At 34.8% G+C, this 23,349-nt stretch overlaps 1 protein-coding gene across 1 annotated transcript in view; it reads right to left on the bottom strand.

Annotated features, from left to right (window-relative positions):
• Positions 1–23,349, bottom strand: part of LOC140434198 (uncharacterized) — a 68,655-nt gene that overhangs the window by 17,547 nt on the left and 27,759 nt on the right. The window contains exons 4-6 of the mRNA XM_072522282.1: positions 17,635–18,080; positions 11,069–12,719; positions 3,291–5,221 (exon numbers count right to left, since the gene is read on the bottom strand). Of these exons, the coding sequence (XP_072378383.1) occupies positions 3,291–5,221; positions 11,069–12,719; positions 17,635–18,080 (4,028 nt within the window). The remainder of the gene's footprint in view (positions 1–3,290; positions 5,222–11,068; positions 12,720–17,634; positions 18,081–23,349) is intronic.

The raw sequence follows: 23,349 nt of genomic DNA on the forward strand, positions 1-23,349 counted from the left end.
TAACTAAGAAGAGATACGTGACTGGTAAGCAGCTGATGACTCAGAACGTGAATTCATCGACCAGGACATCATTGATATGGTTCTTTATCAAGACAACCTGAGCATATCAGATGACGAAGATTGTCATTACATAAAGTTTTGTCCTTTTCAGATTGCTTTACATTTCGTCAAACAATCGAATGAGGCAAACTTATGACGTCCTACAAATTAACGATGGAGGGAGAGGGAAACATCGTTGTCAAACGAAAACGCAAAAACATAGCAGATTTCTTTAAAAAAGCATGTTACACTTGTTCATTATCCTTAATTTTATTACTTTATTTTGGATTTACTTATTAGAAAACATTACGAAATCAACTCATAGTATTTTTTAATACCAATACTTTGATCAAGAATATTATAAAAAACAATGTTATTTTTAACCGAAATTCTTGTTTTCCGAAACGGCCTTCCCCCCAATTATTTCGGTTAACGGAGGTTTTACTGTATTTTGAATTCCTGCATTTTATAAAGAGTTACATAAAATAAGGTTGTTGTTATTATTTTTATTATTATTAAGGAATAAAACAAACGACTTAACAATATATTAAAGCAAGAATTGTCCCCAAATTAAAATATAACTGGGCACTATCAGAGGCAGCAAAACATTTTAACATAAGCAAAACCACATTTTCCTGTTAATAAAAAATGGGGAGAAAAATAAACTCTCGAAAAAAAGCGATGCTCTGGAAGACCAAAACTATACCAAATTTAGGTATGTAAAAATAACATTAATATTTTGTAATATCTCTATCAGCATTGATAACGGCTTGTAGTCTTCGGTCCACCTACGTGAAAGGAACTCTGAAATTGTCTTCGAGAGCTCTTCCCAAACTTGCCACAGCTCTTCAACATTTTGAGGTATAAAATTACACCGATACAACCGTTTTATAATAACCCCCTACACATTCTCGATTGGGTTTAAATCTGCACTGTAGCTGGGCCATGGTAAGGTTTCGATGTTGTTATTCTAGAGCCACTGGTTTATTATATTTGCAGTGTGAACAGAACAATTATCTTGTTGGAAGATAAAATTATTTTCTGGATACAACTGTTCTTCACTGGGAAATACCATCAATATGCCATACCATTCCCATTCCTCTAGATGAAATCCATCCCCATACATTGGCGCTTAAATGACCAGCTGTTCGATATGTATTAATATATAGAGGATTAAGTCTATTATTATCTGGTCTATACACCCCAATTTTGTCCTTTTTAGAAGATTGAAAATTTTCTCATTTGTAAATATTACCCTGTCCCAAAAATCTTGATTTTGTAGCTGATGGTTTAAAGCAAATATAAGTCTTGATTGCTTCTGTTGTGTTGTAAGAGCTTGTTTTTTTGCTGCAGTTTGGTATCTAAGACGCGATGCTTTAATTCTGCGCCATGTTGTTGTTTTTTTTCCCGGAAACTGTCACATAATTCTTGCAGTTTTCAAATCTTCAAAAGGATTCTCGTCTAATCTTTCCAAAAGCGTACGATCTTAATGAGCGGTAGACATTTTTGGTCTTTCGGAATCTTGTTTTCTTTCGAGAGTTTCCTGTTCTCTCCATCTTTTATTAATATTTAAAACTGTTGTTCTGCTGTTGTTCTTTAAAACTGTTGATAGTGACCAACCATCTTCTAATTTCGTTACAATTCTTGCTTTTAGTTCTTTGCTAGCATGTGGAGCCATTTTTTGAGATTGAACAGAATAAGTTATCTGACAAATTTTAAGATTTGGCAGTGACAGTGACAGTAAGTAAATAATAAGTATTTATCCTTCAAAATACACTGCTCAATGTTCTACAAAATACGCTTTAAGAGTCGTATGAGGAACCAGAGTTACTTTTTTTTAGGAACAGCTGTACAATAAGACAAATGGCTCTAGTACAACTGGTTTACAACAGACGGCATAAAAAAATAAGAATCCTCGAAATGCTAATAATAAAACTTTTATATAATATAAATACATTAATCTCCATTCGCTTAGCTCGGACAAATTTTGACAGATTCATTGTCGGAAACCTACAACACAACAATTCCTACTTCTCGGTATTAATAGCTCAAGTATCCTGCTATTACAGACTTCTTTCTTTAAAAAAAGAAGAATTATTCTAAATAATCGAAGTGTATACTAAACCCATCAAATTTTGGGTAGTATATATTTAAAAAATATATATTTAGTTGTTATAATTTAACATAACTATTTATTATATGGTGCAGATAAATAAATATTGATTGTCGGTAATTCGCAAAGTTCTATTTTATTTACTATTTAGTTTGTTTACTATTAATATTGGCTATGAGTACGGGTGCTTGGTTGTATAGTAATTTCCAGCCACTTTTAGTCTGTCAAAAAGTAACTAACTTCGCAAAAAAATAATTACTAAATTCACTAGACAGTTTGGACTGGGATTAGCGAACCGAGTTTAACAAAAACTGATAATACCAAGGCTGGCCTAGATATTAACCTCGCGAAAACAGAGTACCTATCTACAAGTGAAGAAGACATAGAAGATCTACAGATTGATGACAACGTAACAATCAAAGGAAAGGATAAATTCAAATACCTGGGGTTTATAATCACGCAAAAGGCAACAACAGAGAAAGAAATTACACAAAGATTAGGGCAAACAATAACAGCAATCCGACAACTTAACTCAGTATGGTGGGATAGACACCTAAATATGAAGACAAAAACACAGATTTATAAAACATTAGTGCGAAGTAGTATGATATATGGGGCTGAAAATTGGATCATAAACAAGAAAAACAGCAGTAAGATAGTAGCAACAGAGATGGAATGCCTGCGAAGATGCTGCAGAGTAACAAGAATGGATAGGAGAAGTAATGACGAAATAAAGCAAAGAACATCAATAGAAACAGACATACTAACATATATAGAACAAAAAAGATTAAAGTGGTATGGACATGTAAGAAGAACTAGCGACAGCAGATGGATAAAGAGAATAACCGAATGGAGCCCCATAGGAAGGAGGAAAAGAGGACGACCCCGAAAATCCTGGAGGAACGAAGTAGACGACGCCATGAGTAACGATGGAGAATGGAACAACCGAGAGAGATGGAAACGGTTGAGCGAGGGAAGGCAGTGAATACTGTAGAGAATCCCTAAATATATATATATATATATATATATATATATATATATATATATATATATATATATATATATATATATATATAACAAAAACTAAAAACACAAACATTATTAGACAAATAGTTATCGTAAAAAATATTGTGCTTACCTTTATAATCTTTCACCAGGCGATTAATACACTCATGTAACTTTTCCGTCGAATTGTTATGAGTTTGTGCTTTAGCTAGAATTTCTCTATCCAAATTCATAAGGAGATCGATAATATCCGCCATATATTCTAGTTGTTGTTCTGTATCTAAATTAATTTTGTTAAATATGTTGAAGACTGTATCAATATTGGAAGCCTCCAACTCGCTAAAATGATTGTTAAGTGCGTTTAAAGTGACTTGCAACGTAGTAGTACAAAAACTAGATTCATCACATTTGCTGTCCTGTTCATCATCTTTGCTGTAAACGTCATTTAGTATTTTATTTATGTCGAGGTTTGCCAAAGTCACATATTCGCAGTACTGCAAGTCGTTGATGTAGCAGCTTGTGTTGTATTTTGATTGCAAGGTATGAAAGTAAGTCCATTCGTGATTGTTCCAACAGGCGCAGGAGTAACTTGGATCATTATACTGGTCGTGTTTAAAAGTGATTTTGAACTTAGTAATGGAACTTTCTGGGGTGACTAGAGTCGAGATACCTAATATTTGGGAAGTCTCGTATTCTTCGTCAAACAGGTCGTTACTTTGAAAAGCAATCACTGAAAAAAGCGTGACCTGCTCGGCGGTTTTCGTATTCCCATAATAAACCAAATTTGTACTGTAATCGTTTTCGGATAAGGGCTGGCAACTTATAAAATTCCTCGCTAAATATAACTCTTTATTTTGATTGAGTTTACAACTTATAATTTGGAGTCTATTACCGATTGTGTAGGCGGTGTTAGTTTCAATAATAGATCCCACAATCGAAACAATTTCCAGAATCATACGGTTAGTATGAAATAATCGTTCCGCATTCCTTTTCACGTTATTGGGTATGTCACAAAAATTAGCGCCTATTCGTTTTAAAATATTTAGATCGCTAATGCTTAAATCTTGGCAATTAAGTAATTTCTGTAAAAGAAAATACACATCCTGTGGTTTAAAATCCTCAGAATACGACGATATAGCCTCCAGTTGTTTCAGTTTTTCCCTAGTTGGCAAGCTATCGTCCAAGGCTTGTAGAGATGAAGTAATATTAAAGGGTTCGTCGAGTAGCTTCACCGAGAACCATCCTTGTTGAAACCATTCACATCCACCATTCGAGTTGAGTTGCTTCTGCAATCCCCACCGGCCTTTTTCTACATACTCAGTACTTTCATCTTCCCATGTGACACAACCAGCAGTATCTGGAGTAAACACGAAAGAATCAAAAATCACTGTTACCTGATTGTTAAAAGTATCATCAATATTTGGTATGTACAAGCCAAATACCTTGTCATTGTTCGTCAGAATTTCGCCGTTATAAAAAAATGAATCGCAGGAAAGAACGATTAAATACAACTTTTGTACACCGTATTCCCTTAATTGTGATACTAATAAACTATCGAGCCATATTCCCGAACTGTTTATCATAAAATCAGATAACTTATTTTGATATTTACAGTAATTATTTGTATCAGTAATTTGCAAGCCCAATACACCGTTTTGGTTCAAATATAACACTTCAAAGATAACGTTCCAAGCACAATTGGAGTATGATGTTTTCAGCAAGTCCGCCACCGAGAACAGGTACGATAAAATTTTGTTACCAGCGTCCTTGGTTTCATCTTCTTGAAATATATCACGATCAACGTTTAACAAAATGCTCGTCATAGTTATACTTTCGTTAAATGCATCTGGTAAGATAAGTTGACAATTTGTGAAATTTGATTCTTTTGATTCTTTTAAAAAATTAGCCAATAGCTTGATATCTACGGCTCTAATTTTTGTTAAATATTCTGCGGAAATGGAGGTAATATTATTTATTATATTATGAAATGGTATGTTGTTTTCATGGATTGCATCGTCTAAAAGTTCAGTTACATTTAAGGTATCATAAAAAAGAACGTAGTACCTAAAAATAACAAAAAACTTTAATCTATATATATATATATATATATATATATATATATATATATATATATATATATATATATATATATATATATATATTAAACCTAGAGCTGAGATTATTACTATTACAGGAATTAATATTAAATTGCGTCGACATGGGTTCCGAGGCCTCAGTATTCCAAGCCCCCAGACTCTACTATACTGATCACCAACCAATGAATGTGTTACTGGTGCTGGTAACAGAGTACGGTTCATTTGTACCGCCGATGGTGACGTGGTTTGTATGGAGGTTGGCGTAGGGGTTAGCATGGTAGCTGGCAGTAGGGTTTAGATTGACGGTGTTGGAGCAGACGATATTTTCTTGAGTAGTCCCCATCGGGGGCAGTCTGCACAAGGAATTTCATAAAGTCCGTGTTGTTCATTTGGAATGTTGTCTTTGATTGAGCGGACAAGAGATGAAAGTTTTTGTTGGGAGGTAAGTATTGTCTTTATTCCTCTTGATTTGAAAATTTTGTAGATTTTGTCAGTGACACCTTTGATGTAAGCGATGAAAGCTTTCGTATGGTAAGAGTCTGAGTCTTTGGGTTGAGATTGAGTGGGAGATTGATTTCTGTAGATGCTTCTATTAATGTGATTTTCACGGTAACCGTTTTGGACGAGGGCTTGTTTTAAACAAGAAAGCTCAGCGGATCTACTTGCATCATCGGAAAGGCGTATTGATCTGGAGATAAGTGTATTAATGACTGAATTAATTTGTAAAGGTAGATGATAAGAGTTGGCATGCAAGTAACGATTGGTATGAGTGGGGTTTCGATAAACACAGTGATGAAAACCTTGGGATTGGTTTTTATTTACAATAATGTCGAGAAACGGTGGGGATGAATCAGTTTCTACCTCCATCGTGAACTGGCTACTAGGATGTATTCAGATGAGTTTGAAAAGACACCAAAACATCCCTGCCATGGAGCCAAATGACGAATGTATCGTCAATATATTGTAGCCAACATGTAAATTTGAGCATTGATGTGGATAGTGTTCGGTTCTTGAAGTCTTCCATAAAGATATTGGCAATTACTGGAGATAGTGGGAGCCCATTGGAGCACTATCTATTTGTCTATAGAATTGATTTTGGAAGATGATTGGAGCCAGCAATGCATTGATTAGTGATGAGTGTAGTAGTGTCTGGAGGCTCGGAAGACTGAGACCTTGGAAGCCCTGAAGAACGTCGACGAGGATGTCGAATGTCTCGGCGCAATGAAAATTGTAATGTATAGTTCGTAGTTTCCTAGAAAATTCGAGTTTTAGCTAAGTAGCGCTTCTTAGACTATTGAAATTCAATGTCTCTGCCCTCTTGTCTATAAAGCTGAAAAAGACGGCTTTACAGACAATTTTCGAACGCTTTAATCTACAATAAAGCTAAAATATTCAATTTCTAAAGGCGCGTCCTTAGTCACATAACATGGTATCAACAATTTTATTTAACATGTTACCAAAATTCTACTAAAAATCAACATGTTGCGCGTTATTTCAACAAGTTATTTGTTTACCGTCGGTCAACGGTAAAGATGAAAGAATGTTGGCAACATGTTGGTGCTACATGTTGGTACTGCGTTCTCACTTAATGTTTTTAAATATATTCTCCGGTTGCATTATAGGCCGAAAGAGACTGATAATTTCGGATTTTTAGACAAACGGTTTCCAAAACTTCTATAAAACTGTTCTGGTTTCAGCTTTAGAAAAAGAACGCGGGTCAATTATATGATACTAGTTTAAGAAACTGAATATTTAGTTTTATAGACTAAAATATTCTAAGAGCTGGCTTTTTCAGCATTATAGGAAATAGGGCATATATAAATCAACCAGTGCACTTTAAATTAAGGTCCTGGACAATATTGCCCGAAAACAGTTTACCGAATGGACAATTGGCAGATAAGCAATTACTCGAAAAGGGAAATGACCAAAAAATATATTTAAATAGGTATTGCTCTATATATGTTTCCTATATACTAATACGGTAACTTACGTGCTATTTAAATAGTTAATACTGCTTAGATTGTGTTCGACCTAGCTATCTCGTTAATTAATTTATATTATAATATATATTTTTTATTCCATGTTTCCTTCCCACTTTACTCAGGCTTAGGACTGGCAGCGTACCGCTGGAGTGTTTAGAATTTGGAATAAACAACCAATTTGTCATATTTTGAATTTTTTTATTTTTTAAAATTTTAATTTTTATTAATTTTTAAAAATTTATTTATGCATATGATCTTTATATGTATTTTCTATATACTAATACGATAAATTATGTGCTATTCCCCGCAACAATTCGTAAGTGTTCGCAGGGTCGTAATTGTTTATCAGATTTGCAATCCGCTCTGCACAATCTCTGTATTTTTACGTGTAGGAGGGCCTTCCGAGCCTCCTATATACTGTTCAATTTAAAGTTCATGTAAGCTCTGCTCCAGCTGAATGCCTTTAATAAATCTCCAAATGTTTGAATGATCTGCGAAAATCTGTTGTTCAAATCCTCGATGCCATCCTTCTATGGATTTGTTTGTTTTTGGTAAACTTTCTTGGATCCCATCATAACAATTCCACATATCATGTGAAAATAAGGTCAAACGACGTTGTCTACCTCTTTGTGTACTCCCGATACAGGTATCTTCAAAATAATTAATTACCGACTGGGCTTCTGCTGGTAACACATTTGCTCGCAAATCGTTTCAAATGCCTCCACTATGTCTGCAGTAGGAACGAATGCTAAGGCCCCCAATAATCGGAGCTTTAAAGCAAAATTTAGATGAGTTTCATATCTTCTTTTTAAACCATCTGACTGGATTCTTCTAAAGAGACATTGAGTGAAATGGAAAAAACACCCACGATGTCGTAAGTCGGGATATTCTTGTCTTATAGCACGTATCATACCGCTTTCAAAATCTGTTAATATGTTTGCCATCGAAGCTCCAGGCAAAACTTCTTTTAATTTTGAAAGTAGTCGAACATAAGTTTCTTCTGTCTTGGTAGGTAGTAGTGCGTATACTAAAGGAATCGGAGTATTCTTCTCTAATCCGTGGATTGTATATAGTTGATAAAAAAGGTGAGGTACAGTTTTAAAGGTTCCGTCGGCAAACCAGTGTTGTGACCTTGCCAGAAGAAGCAGCTTTGTTAAAAAAATTAACAACCGATCATCGTGTGGGCCTGAATCAAATAGTAAAAATTGTTCTCCATTTTGTGTTAGTTTATACTCTTCTGGAAAAACAATGTCTCTTCTGTGTAGATGTAAAGCCGGAGCGCTTTCTGGTTACTTCGTACAAGCCTTATTGTTCTTTTATTGCTGCTCACTTCTGGAAGCGTGGCAGCTGTAGCTTGACTTAGCTGAACAGATGCATTGGATATTATATGATGTGGCCCACCTTGGGTTTGTGTAGCGTGTTCACGTATTCCATTGACAAATTTTGTTTTTTTCCACTTGCCTTGCATCCGCTATATGGTTGTGTGTCCCACTTCTTTTTACTACTGCATCTTCCAAAGTTGTAACACGAGCTTTACACTTGAATGTCTTGTAATAATCACACTTCCAATAAATGTTTTGCTTTTCTTTCTGCTTAGCTTTCTGGTAAAGATAACTGTCAATCAGTAATTTACTCGTACCCTTTTCACTAAGTACACACTCCAAAGCCATTTTACGTCGTGACCCTAGTTCAGAGTTTTGACAATAACTTTTGTTCAAGAATTTATATGAAATTTAGTTATTTTGGTTAGAATTAAGACTAATGGTACAGATTAAAATCTCTGTTAATGGAGTGTACTTATAAAAAATTTAAGAGTTGGATTTCCCAACTTCAAGTAATCAGGTAAAATAGAATTTGAGTCTTCTTACAAACTCTTAAGAGACCCGAATTAAATCGAAACGCAATCGTCTTCGTATAAAATAGAATTTATTTTAAGATATTATTGTCAAAAAGAACAGGAAACAAATAATAGAATATTTAGAAAGCTCGTTAGCAGTTTAATCACTTTGTTAAAAAAAAACATTAAAATGCAATTAGCAAGGGATTATTGCCCTCAATTCTTGCGTGGAATAGCACGTAATTTATCTTATTAGTATATAGGAAATACATATAAAGATCATAAGCAGTAATAACTATTTTAGGTAAGTTACCATATTCTTCTTCTTTAGCCTTCAGTAATCCAACTTTGGACATAGGCGTCCCCCAAATCAATCCAGTGTCTTCTATTTTGCGCCACTTGCTTTCAGTTGTGTTCTCCGATCTTCTTAATATCATCAGCCTATCTCATTTGTGGTCTTCCTCTGCTTCTCTTTCCTAACCATGGCCTCCACTGTTGTATTTCGTGATTCCATCTCTTATCCTTCAGTCGGGCATTGTGTCCTGCGAAGCTCTATTTTAATTTGGCAGCATGTTCTCCTGCGTCTTTTACTTTAGTTTTGCTTCTAATCCATTTGTTTGTTTTTTTGTCTATAAGTCTCACCCCGAGCATTGATCTTTCCATCGCTCTTTGTGCTTTTACTATTTTATCCATATTGGACTTGGTGAGTGTCCACGTCTGTGAACCATACGTGAGTATAGGGAGGATACACTGATCGTAAATTCTGGTTTTCAAATACTGTTCTATTTTAGTGCTTTTCAAGATCCAACTCAGTTTTCCAAATCCTGCCACGCTAACCTTATTCTTCTGGTAATTTCAGCAGTTTGATTTTCTTTAATTTTTCGTTAATTTTCATTATCTGTCCTAGGTAGATGTATTGGCTTACTGTTTCTAAATTTATGTCGTTCAATGTTATTTCTGGAATGTTCGGTGTATTTGTCAATATTTTTGTTTTTTCCAAGTTCATCTTAAGACCTACTTTTTCCGAAGCTTGAAATAGTTGCGTCATCATCGTCTGTAGTTCTTCGAAACTTGTAGCGAATATTACAATATCATCAGCGTGTCTTAAATGACTCAGTTTTCTTCCATTAACATTTACTCCCTTATCTGCCCAGTTAATGTCTTTGAACACGTCTTCAAGTCCAAGTGTGAATAGCTTTGGTATTTGGTAAGTTACCGTATTGTATATAGGAAATACATGTAAAACAATAACTATTTAAATATATAAATATAAGGTTGAATGCTCGAATAAATTAACTTTGATCAGATTAAAGGCATATATCGAGCACAGTTTAATTTAATCTTGCCCAAGTACTTTCGATCCCTAGATCATCTTCAGGGGCATTTCGTCAATTGTGGCCTATCCGGCAAGAACAAGATGTCATAAACATATAAATGTACATTACACTACACTACAAATGGACAAACAAACACTTTAAAATTATTTAAGAAAGGCTACATTACTTGAAGAAGTTCAATCAGTTCATTCTGTCTCCGGCTTCTTCAAGTAATGTAGCCTTTCTTAAATAATTTTAAAGTGTTTGTTTGTCCATTTGTAGTGAAGTGTAATGTACATTTATATGTTTATGACATCTTGTTCTTGCCGGATAGGCCACAATTGACGAAATGCCCCTGAAGATGATCTAGGGATCGAAAGTACTTGGGCAAGATTAAATTAAACTGTGCTCGATATATGCCTTTTATCTGATCAAAGTTTATTTAAATATAGTTTTCGGTCAATTTTCTTTTCGGGCAATTGTTCTTCTGCCAATTGTTTTTCTGCCAATTGTCTATTCGGGCAATGGTTCATTCGGTCCATTCGTGTTTCGGGGAATTGTACATTCGGGAAATTGTCCATTCGGGGATTTGCTTTCGGGGATATGTCTTTCGGGAAACTGTTTTCGGGCAATTGTCCTAGATCCTCCAAATTACACTAACAATAACATTAAATACTCACCCCGGATACCAGTTATCGCATCTATACGTTCCATGTCTGAGTTGTTGTACTGGAATATTTCTGATCCAAAGATTATTATTCCAAATTTGACAAGACTCATTTTTACTTCCAGCCCCAAGTACATAAGTAACAGAAATGCATCCATCAAATCGTTGTAGCTGTGTAAAATTTGGAATTGTAACTCCAACCACCTTAGACAAAGCCGTATTGGTATATTCTTGTTTAGAGCTAAAGAAAACGTCATTCGCAAATAAAGTAACGATTATCTTCTTAACCTCGAACTTTAACAATTCTGCCAATAACTCTTTGTTTATCACCATGTAAAGCTCACTACTTGATGGTATTTGGTTATAATCGTGCGTGAAAACTATTTGACACTTGAACTGATGGCAATCTATATAAAATCCGGTGAGGTTGTCTTCCTTCAAATATTGTACGGCTACCGCAAAATGTTTGAACTCAGATATGTATGATTTTTGCCGACATTCTAAAATCGCTTCTAATAAATCAAGAAAATTAAGCGAATAATCCACCATTGCATGTGTAATAATTTTCAAGGGCATTTGTAAAATTTTATCAATGATGTTCATGCTTATATCCGTATCTGTAAAATCTTCACATTTTACTAAGAGGTAATAGAGTTTTTCCACATCTGCAGCAGTAAAACTATTTAAATGTTCTTTCAATAATTTCAGTGCCTTCGCCAATGCTTCATCGCACTCAAGTTGTAGAAGATCTACCAGAAGTTCGCTCACGTCAGCTTTAGAGACCATTGCAACATTAGCCATTTTTTGAAATGAACAAACATAGGTTTTGTTACTTTCCACGATTACGTTTTTATGATACCAGTAGCCTTCTGTCCAGTACGAGCAAATATATTCACTTAACGGATTATCGTGCTTGTATATAGTTGTCACCAAATCTTGTATATCAGAATTTGTTTCGTCTAAATTTGGAAATATTGTAGTGAATACTGTTGAAGTGTAATTTCTTGTAACGTCTTCGTTAAACAACGTGGGCTTGAAGTAAGCAATTACTATTATTTTCTTACAATCACTACTTCTTGTTGCATTCTCTATTAAACCTTTGTTAAATCTAAGACCCAAGTCAAAGTCTTCTTCTTGCTCTAGTTGAAAAATATTCATATCAGTTGAGTTGACGTATTTAATACTGTATACGTTATTTAATACATCATTAGTTTTTGTCCATATAAGAGTATCGCTGTAGAAATCCTCAATAGAAAATATAACAATTGATAGATAATTAGTTGTTTCGCTGGTAACATTATCAGATTTTTCCAAAATTTTACCAACACTATGAAGGATACTATCGGTACTCTTGTAAGTCTGTTGAGATTGCTTTAAAATTGTTGGTGGTACTTGCATAATTCCATTTATTAAGGAAGTGAAGTCAGAGAGCGATGTAATCCTTGAGCCGGAATCTTCTAACAGCTTTAGATATTTAGCGCACAACTCTACATCGTACGCTGTAATGACTGAAGTTCTTTTAACAGTATCTGTTACTAAAGACATATATAAAAACGGATCTTTTACTTTTAGTAAATTTGACAAAATTAACGTGGGGCTAACTGATTCCGGACTGAAACAGTTTCTGTCCAATTCTGACCAAACAGCTCCATCGATAAAGTTACCTAAAAAATGGGATACGTAAATTATAATATTTTTCAGAAAAATCATGATAATATTTAAAATAAAATGTGGTTTCAAGTGTAAAAACATTTTTATTACATACTAAAACATATTAAACATAAAATTCACGAAATTGAATTTGAAAATAAAATTCAAGAGTTTATCGGTAACATTCTTACATAACTCTAATGGCTTTCAAAATTATTGAATGTTTTTTTATTTGTAATGAACGTGTCACTGATCCTTGGAAATACTGCAGAGAAATTAAACAGATAGGCACATTATTTTGAAGAACTGCTAAATAATGAAGAATAAATGAGGCAATGGGCCAACCAGAGGATAATGAGAAGTACGTAGAGAAACCAACAGAACAGGAAATAAAGGAAACAATAAAATGGCTTAAAAACGGCAAAAGCGCAAGAGAGAATGGAATCTCGACGGTAATTTTCAAGGAAGGACGGGTCACACTGCAAAGAAAGCTATGCGATTTGATGCTGAGAGTGTGGAGGGAGGAAAAAATGCCAGAGTGATGGAGTAATGCCGTAATTTGCCCAATACATAAGAAATTTGACAGAACCCTTTGTGAAAATTACAGAGGGATAGCGCTACTGGATGGTACAAAATATTAGCAAAGATCATACGTAATAGATTGAAAAAATACGAGAATGGCATAGAGAACAGGCGTATGACTCTATCGATCAAGAAAAGTTGTATAAAGCTCTACACAATTTGGGAATATCAAAAAAGTTGATAAAATCATTGAAAATGTCGCTAACAAGTACAAACAATGGAGTGGTCGTTGAAGGAAGTATCGCAAATCTGTTTTCGGTTACAAGAGGATTAGGACAAGATGATCCACTTTATACTGATCTGTTTATCTTTGTCTTGGAGGCAATAATGAAAGAAAGTAAGATCCAAACTACGGGTACCATTTTTCACTATAAACAGCAATGTATAGTGTACGCATATGATGTAGTCCTCTTAACAACAACAAAAAAAGAGCTTGAACACATATTCAAGAACTTTGAAGAGGAAGCAGGAAGAAAAAGAAATAGAAAACAGACTATTAAAAGGAATTAGAGCAATGGGCTCATTAAACAATATTCTAAAAGCAAAAAATGTATGTAGGGTAGCAAAAATTCGAATATATGAAACTGTCATTCGGCCAGTGGGAGTGTATGCCGGTGAGACTTGGACTATAAATAAGAAAGATCAAATGAAAATCGAGATCTGGGAGAGAAAGGTGTTGCGGAAGATTTTTGGTGGCATTAGGACGGCGGAGGGAAACTGGCGAAGAAGAACAAATAAAGAGGTAATGGAGATGTATGGAAAACCCCTAATTATACAAAAAGTTAAAGAACAGAGAGTCAGGTGGTTAGGTCACATCACTCGAATTGTGTAAAAAAGATGCTTTTTGGAGGAGGCGGGGGTAAAATGAAGGGAGTAAGACCACGGAAAAAGTGATTATAAGCAGTCAAAGGTGATTTAAATGGAATAAGAGTGCAGAGTAACGAAGAATATATATATATATATATATATATATATATATATATATATATTTATATATATATATAAATATATATATATATATATATATATATATATATATATATAAATATATATATATATATATATATATATATATATATATATATATAAATATATATATATATATATATATATATATATATATATATATATATATATATATATATATATATATATATATATATATATATATATGTTATGGCGAGCACGCACTGTGTGTGTGTGTTTTATCCCAATATTCAGACTACTTAGAAGATGATAAACATCCACGCTGAGTATCTCGAGGTGTTTACGATATTATCAAGAACTAAGAGAGGTTTTTAGGATATAGTTTGAAATTCTTAAGTTAGTATAGTTTTATACCCTAAACTGTTAACATCTAAATAAATTTGTGCATTTCATTCAGAGTTACGTTGTTTAATTCTCCAACGAACACACATCATTTTATAGAGAATAAAAGTTATATATATATATATATATATATATATATATATATATATATATATATATATATAATATTAACGTGTCTGGACACATTTTTTCTAAAATAACGTGAGCGTGTGATTTGATGCATTTGCTGGAAGAGGCTTTATGGTATTGATTAGATTTATTACCGGATTACTTGGGTTTGCTAATATTCTTACAAAGTATGCAAGTAGAAGTTGTTGCCTTCTTAGATGGATTGGTGGCTCTGAAGATTCAACACAAACACTTTCAGCTTGATTTAAAGGCACCAAGATATAGTCGTAGTGATGTATTTTGAGTTGTGTTTTGAAAATTTAGTGAGGAGCTATTGGATGTCATATAAAGAATTTTGCCATAGTCTAGCTTAGAGCGAATTCCTCATCGTATTCCCAAGAGTAACCAGCAAGAGATGTAAGTAAATTGATTCTTTGGGTACAGTTTTCTTTAAGTTCAAGAAGTATTAAATAGTTAACTGTTTGTAAGCGAATCCCGTTTGGATTTATAAAAGATAAATTAGGTATATGCTTTTTCGTAAAGTGAATTACTTTAGAATTTTGGATTTAGAAACTGAAAACCCAAAACCAGCACGCGTAGACCAAATGTCTATTTTATTCATTGAATTTTGTAACAAACCGTTGGTGGTAGCTGTGACTCTAACTTGGCACTAAAATATAATTTCATCAACATATATCGAGTGGCTGACTGGTGGTTCTATATATGAGTGAAAGTCATTCATGCTAAATAAAAATCAGGTAGTGCTAAAAACAGAGACCTGAGATAATCCGTTATCCAAAGCGTGTGGTTAACACTCTAAATGGTGGCACTCTAACACTCTAGTGGCCTTTGTTTTGCTAAGATTTTGCTTCTTTTCGAAAATGAGTTAACAATATCAGTGTGTAGTGTGACCAAGTTCTTTCGTTGTACTTCGATTTGATTTGAAGCTTGTTTGTAATGAATCAGGAATATTATTTTTTTTTTTTCGAGATACCATAGCATGCGTTTATTGACCATCTTTCTAATAGTTTATATAGTAAACAAGTGAGAAAAATTGGTCTATATATTTTTAGAAGATTTGGAGGTGAGTCATTCTTTCTCATGGGAATTGTAGTTTAAAGTTGTTTGTCGTCATAATATTGGGAACTGTTTGTGAGACCAGATGTTATTATATAACTTTAATAGTTTAAGATTGTATCTGGATAAAAATTTTTTAAGAAAATTGATGGGATATCATCTAGATCGCCAGCTGAGTTTTTCAAATAGGATAGGGCTTCATTTAATTTAGTGGATTAAAAGAAAGATTAATAGAACTGGTGTTAGAAGACATTTTGGGACTGGATATGTTGAATAAGGATATGTTGGATCCAGCTGTAGCTGGATAATCTACAGCGTCGAGGTTTGTGTTTGGCGAAAATTCTTTATGGAAAATATCAGTGGAAACAAAAATTAAGGCTACACCATCGACACCTGGTTGGGTAGATCAAATGTAGTGGTAACCAGTAAAAGTTGTCCGGAATATTTATCAGTAGAATTTGTTTCTTGTAGGCATAGGATGTCAGGAGAAATAAGCTGTTTAAGGTGCGAACGACGAGAATAAAATCCATTACAGTTCCATTGTATCAATGTGAAGGCTGAGATTAATATGTACAGTGTTTGGATTTTTGCGAGGTTTATGAACTATCGGACAAGTATTCTGTATTAGAAGTATCCTGGGGATTATCAAGACTGTCGATACTTTTAGAATCATATATTTCCGGATGTATTTTAGTTTTAATTTTTTTAATTAAGCGGGTAATTCTGATTTTTGTAGATCTTCCTTTAAAAGTTAGGTTTATTAATTGCATAGTTATAATGAGTGCTTTAATATCTGTTGTGGATTTTAATGCTTCTGAGACTACCATAAGCGTTGTTTATAAAAGCAATTATATTATCAGGAGGGACTGTAAACGCTTCCGGGTTTTGTTTCGAGACTTAAAGATACACTGGAGTCGACCGAAGGACTACGTTTTTGCTTTTTTTATATTGTAGGAGCTAGAGGAACTGGGAACTGTTTGCTTGAGAGAAAAAATGGTTTGTTTTGTTGCGGGGTTTTCCACAGATTTGTTTGATCGCTCACAGATAATACAGAAAAGCATGGCATCTTCTGTGAAAGTGGAAATGTTAAACATAGTCTATCTGACTGTTCAGATATTGTATCATTTTCGAAAATTTCTCTTGAGGAAGAGAGATAAGGTAAATTGGTTTGAGAGGGACATAATTCAGTATGAGAGGAAAGTTGTCTATTCTGTTGCTGTGGCGTTAATTCGGTAGTGGGAATTAGATCATGAAAAAGAGTAGGATTTTGAGATGACCGCACGAAAACATTTTTAAAAAGAAATTGCAGGAAATTGCATTGGCACCAGTTTCAGTTGGTACCTTTTTGGTCGAAAAGTGGACATTTTTGAAACAAAAGTTTCCCTATAAAATCAAGATCGCAGCTGGGGCAATGGCGGAATTCATTCATGATTTTAAATTTACACTACTATTGATCCCCCTCCCCAAAGGTTAGAATAATAAAATTTGTGGTAGCTTGCCAAGCATGGTCAAATGCTTTCCCGACTGGACTACAAGGTTGTTGAAACAACCTTCAGTCACTGGCATTAAAAATTATACAATGACATCAAACTTATATTAATTTTTGTGTTTGAGGCTTGCTTTTATTTGTCGGTAATTTTGTTCATGAATTTTTAATTCTTTTATAAGTAATTACTTGATATTGTGTATTATGTTCTATTCTTTTATAGAACAAAATCACATAAAGAAAAGAGTCTATTTAGGTTATTTTACATTATTAGAAATTATTTTTTTATCAAGCAACCGTCAATTCTATAATTATGACATAAATGTATAACAAAAAATAAAACATACCTCCACAAGTCCTTGTAATAACAATTCCCTCCTTATTGACACACCAATCATTAAACGGTTTAACAGCAGTTTCTCCAAACGGTGTTGTTGGCCATAAAACCTTTTTACCTTCCGCGTTTTGTGTCTCTGATCCAATACACGTGGAATATATTAACATGCTGGTTAAAAAAAAATTTTCTACTTCTAAATTAAGTAAATCGGAATATGTTTGGAATAAATCGACATCAGTTTTCGTTGTTAAATGAAAATTTAGAATGGCTGTGGAATTGGTTGCAAAAATATCGACTATTTTCATGATCCGTGGATACAGAGAAGTTAAGGGTAAACTCTCTTGAATTCCAGTTTTGAGAAAGTTTTGAACATACTGCAGATATTCTGTAGAAAGTGGATTGTTATCTGCTGTAAAATGATGGACGAATACTGCGATATATTCAGGATTAGTTGGTCTAAAACAAAATTTTAATTAACATTGTTTGGAAAAATATTTACTTAAATATTTTATTGTTTATTGTTCCTAATATTTTTAACAAGACCTTATTTAGTTACTTATTTCATTGTATGTTACTATCTTTAAATTATTAACGTTAAAATTGGCACTATATGCATATTTTATCAAAGTTGCAAGCTGGTAGACACTTATGCATGCGATATTATTAGATATCTTCTTCTTCTTCATAATCTTCGAAATCTCACTAATATTAAGGCAATTAAATTACTTTATTACACTTTTGTACGATGTAAACTGGAATATGCCTCTGTCATTTGGTCACCTTTTTATGATGTACATATCCAACTTATAGAGCAGGTGCAGCGTAAATTTTTAAAATTTTTGTCTTTCAAAATTAACGGCATATATCCCAAGAGGGGCATCAGCAATAGTGAGTTGTGTAGCGATTTGGACGTAGTATCATTAGAATCTAGACGAATTAATGCCTCCCTAATATTCCTGTACAAGCTACTACATAATCTCATTGACTGCCCTGATATTCTTCGACAAATAAATTTTAACGTTCCATTTTATCCAGTGAGAAATTCGATTACGTTCAGAAATACACAAGCTAGAACTAATCTTATGTTAAATTCTCCTCTATTTCTCATGTGCAACTATACTCAGTGACATTAGAAGTGTTACACCCAGAAAGAATAATTTCTTGAACTTAATTTTTTGGCAACATGGTAGATTTACATCAAGAATGAAACGATAACGTTGTCAAGAATTTTTATTAACAAGTAATCAAAAAAAAATTAATAATGTGTTTGGCGACCCCGTAGCTGAATACACTCATGTAAACGTCTAGGCATGAACAAAATGAGATGTTCAATGTCTGCTTGGGGCTCCTCGTTCCAAGCAACTTAAACTTCATGTATTAACTGTGCCAGAGTCTGTACAGGATGGTGCAAAGTGGACAGTCTCCTTCACATCATATCCCATACATGTTCAATAGGATTTAAATCCGAAACACGAGGCGGCTGTGGCAACACATTAACGCTAGCTTCTTGGAAAAGTCCATAGTTTGATGAGCAATATGAGGACGCACGTTGTGTTGCTGAAAAAGGACGTCTCGACTGCCGTCGAGATAAGGCAGTAAACTGGTTTGTAAGATGTCTTCAATATAACGCGCAGCTGTGATATTGCCTCGAATAAACACAAATGGTGATCGGCTACCTAGGCAATAGCCCCCCAAACCATTACTCCAACTGTCCTGTATACATGCCTCTCAACAGCAAACCCGATATCTCGTCGTTCTCCACGGCGGCGTCTTACCATCCTACGACCATTATGCATTCCTAAACAGCATCGTGATTCATCGCTGAATGCTACATTACGCCATTCTGCTACCCAATGCTGCCGTTCTCTGCACCAATTCAAACGTTGATGACCGTGGTCCGCAGTCTAAGGAAGCACTAGTCATGGGCGGAATGAAACCAGTCCAAAGGCTCGAATACGAAGGTATAGTGTACGCATACTATAGTTGAGCCGCTGAAAAGATGGAATGATCATGTGAATGGCACGCACTCTTAAATATTCCTCTTTCTATGTTACCACTTTTCCCACGTTTACACCGCTCAACAAAAACGAACTAACAATGTTGCTATAATATATTTATACCGTTTTTTAGAGGTTATTGATTTACATTAATTTTAAACATTTTCACAAAATTCACCAGCCAGCGAAAGTGAAACACAAATCATGATACATAAAACATTTAAGTTATAGTATCATGACACAAATAATGACGGTGTAAACAATTTCCCATAAGGTCTAGTTTCGAGCGCCTGTCGATGCTTGCATTGAGTGATCATGCGACCTTGGATTCCATGTTTTAAGCGGCCAGGGTATAACAGGTTTATCTACTACTCCAAACCATTGGTCAGCAATTTGACGCGCAGTAGCAAAACGGTCTCGCAGAGCCAGTAATCTAAAGCGCCTATCTTGACGCTCTGTGGTACACCTTGGTTGACCATTTGGTCTTCTTCTTATTCCTCTGCCTTAGTTTGTCCACATACGACAGACACGCATAGCCGTCATTGCCATACAATTAACACGACGGCCAATTTCGCGATACGACAAACCCATATCTTTATACACAAAAATTCTACCCCTGTCAAAATCGCTAAAATGGTGGTAATTATGATTTATTCGAACTCGAGGCATTGCTTACACTGAATACAATTAGACTAAGGAACAATAACTAAAAATTTCTATACGAACCGGTTTTCACAGGTCGGTCTCTCACAAAAAAAATTAGAAGATAAAACTTTATTTTTACAAAAAGTAGAAGAGATAAACGATTGGTATTGTTATCATAGCATGTTTTAAATATAGTCATTCTGTTGCCAAAAAATTAAGTTCAAGAAATTACTCCTTCTGGGTGTAACACTTCTAATGTCACTGAGTATATTATAATTCCTTAAGTGCTTACTGCGATATATTTCACTGCAGTTTAAAGCAGCTTACTAGGATGGCTGAGATCTACCTAGGTGATTGAGTAGTTTCTTTATGTTAAGGTAAAATACTCGAAAAATGTGTTATTTAGTTAGTACTTATGAATTATTAATATATCATTTAATTTTAGTATTGTATTTTGTCCTATAAATGGATTCTGTTGGACAATAAACGCTATTATTATTATCCAGATTTAGCCATACGGCTCACACTCCCTCTAAGGGGAAAATTCACTCATCCCAGATACCTACGGTATCAAAAGGATTGAGCTCTGGTGGGACTCTTTCCATGTTATCGAGTCCTAGGTGACTTGGTATGTCGGTGTATCTCCCAAAAATTTTCGTACGCATCTGGACGTCGAAAGTAACACAGCTTTCTGCATAATCTTATATAGATGTTCGTTTAGACCCAGCTTTTTTATGTTTTCTAGGAGGCTCTTCGGGATGACTCCAGTGGTAGAAAGAATAATGGGTATCGTCTGGGTACTTTCCATTCTCCATTGTCTCCTGATTTGTATTTCTAGATCTCTGTACTTGGCGATCTTTTCGTTGTATTTAACACGTAAATTATTGGTGTTGGGTATCGCCACATCAATAAGTGTTGTTTGCCTAGTAATTTTATTAACTAGTATGAGATCGGGTCTATTATGGGCCACTGGTTGGTCTGTAAGCACAGTGCGGTCCCAGTATAGCTTGTAGTTGTCATTTTCAAGCATTCTATCAGGGACGTATTGATAATAAGGAAGATGGTCGGTTTGGAGAAGTCCCAGTTTGTCAGCTAGTTCTTGGTGGATAATCTTTCCTACTGAGTCATGGCGTTCTTTATAATCAGTACCGACAAATACCTGGCAGCCGCCGGTAAGATGTTGGATGGTTTCTTGGGCTTGGCATCCATATCGGCATTTGTCATTTTGGGCTTGAGGATCTTTAACAATATATTTCAGGTAATTTTTAGTTGGAATAACCTGATCCTGAATGGCAAGTAGGAAACCCTCAGTCTCGGGAAACATCTTTCCTGATGTCAACCAATAGTTCGACGCTGTATTGTCGACATATTCTTGGCTGATCTCATTGAGATGTCGCCCATGCAGAGGTTTACTCATCCAGGTGCGCATTTTGTCTTGTTTAGTCAGGTGGTTTATGCGCATTTCTTGTTCCCTCAGTTTAAGCGGCGTCGTATCATCTACTGCGCAAATTGCTCGATGTAAAGTAGATGTCTCAGCCTGTACCTGAAAATAAGTTCTTAAATTAGCAATTTGTTTATCCAATTGCTCACCTATATCCATAAGTCCTCTTCCCCCTTGATACCGCGGTAATGTTGTTCTTTCTACTGCACTGCGTGGGTGATGTTTTTGCGCCTTTGTGAGAAGTGTTCTTACTTTCCGCTGAAGACCCTCTATATCTGTTTTTGACCACTTTATAATACCAAATGAGTAGCTCAGCGCGGAACAGGCGTACGTATTTAATGCCTTAAACAAATTTTTACTATTAAGATATGACCGATTTAGTTGTCTTACTCTTCGTACGAACTCCGAAGTTAGTTCAGTTTTCATTTGTTTATGGTCAATTTTCCGCGCTTGTTTTACTCCGAGATATTTGTACATATCATTTTCACCCATTGCCTCGATGTTTTGGCCATCTTGCATATCGAAACCTCCGGGCTGAATCTTTCCTCTGACTATATTTAGTATACGGCACTTGTCTAGTCCAAAATTCATACTGATATCATTTGAGAAATTTTCTACAGTTTTTAGCATCTCATCTAGGTGGTTTCGAGTGGAAGCCATTAATTTTAAATCATCCATATACAACAGATGATTAAGCTTCGCTACAACAGTGTTGTTATTTTTGATGCTAAAACCTGAGTCAGTAGAGTTCAGCAGCTGAGATAGTGGGTTCATTGCTAGGCAGAACCAAAGTGGACTCAACGAGTCCCCCTGGAAAAGCCCCCGGTTAATAGGGATATTTTCAGTTTCGATATTAATTTCACCCGGTATTTGGAGGTGAATTTTAGTCTTCCACTCTGCCATTATATTCTTCAAAAAGGTCACGAGATTATCATCGACTTTATATATTTTCAATATATCTATAAGCCATTCATGCGGCACTGAATCAAAAGCCTTCTTGTAGTCAATGAAGGCAGTAAAAAGGTTTCTTTTTTTGGTGTATGCCTGGTTAGAAATGACTGAGTCGATAATAAGTTGTTCTTTGCAGCCCATGGAGCCCTTAGCGCATCCTTTCTGTTGAGGCTCTATGATATTGTTCAGAGCACAATGTTGGTAGATACGCCGGGCCACACAGGATGTGACCAATTTGTACAAAGTTGGAAGACAAGTAATTGGGCGGTACTTTGCTGGATCTTGGGTATTACTTTGATCCTTCGCTATTAGATAAGTGGTTCCCTGAGTAAGAAATGATGGTATTTCCTGTGAATTAGAAATAATATTATTAATAAATACTGTTAAAAGCTCATGAACACTCCAAAACTTCTTTAGCCAGAAGTTTTGAACTCCGTCTGGTCCAGGAGATTTCCAGTTATGAAGCTCTTTGATAATGTTCGAGACTTCTTCAGTGGTGAAAGGTTCATAAGGAATATTACTGTAGTGTTGACAGTTGTTCGTCGTCTGTTCAATCCATCCAGCATTGTTATTATGAGTAGCTGGCGTCGAAAGTTGGTTTCCCCAAAACTCATGAATTTCTTCTTGGCTTGGGTGGGATTTATTATTTGCATTTTCTACAGTGGAATTAAGTTTCCTATAGAAAGCCTTC

The sequence above is a fragment of the Diabrotica undecimpunctata genome, chromosome 2 (genome assembly GCF_040954645.1).
Source record: "Diabrotica undecimpunctata isolate CICGRU chromosome 2, icDiaUnde3, whole genome shotgun sequence".
In the NCBI taxonomy this organism is placed as follows: domain Eukaryota; kingdom Metazoa; phylum Arthropoda; class Insecta; order Coleoptera; family Chrysomelidae; genus Diabrotica; species Diabrotica undecimpunctata.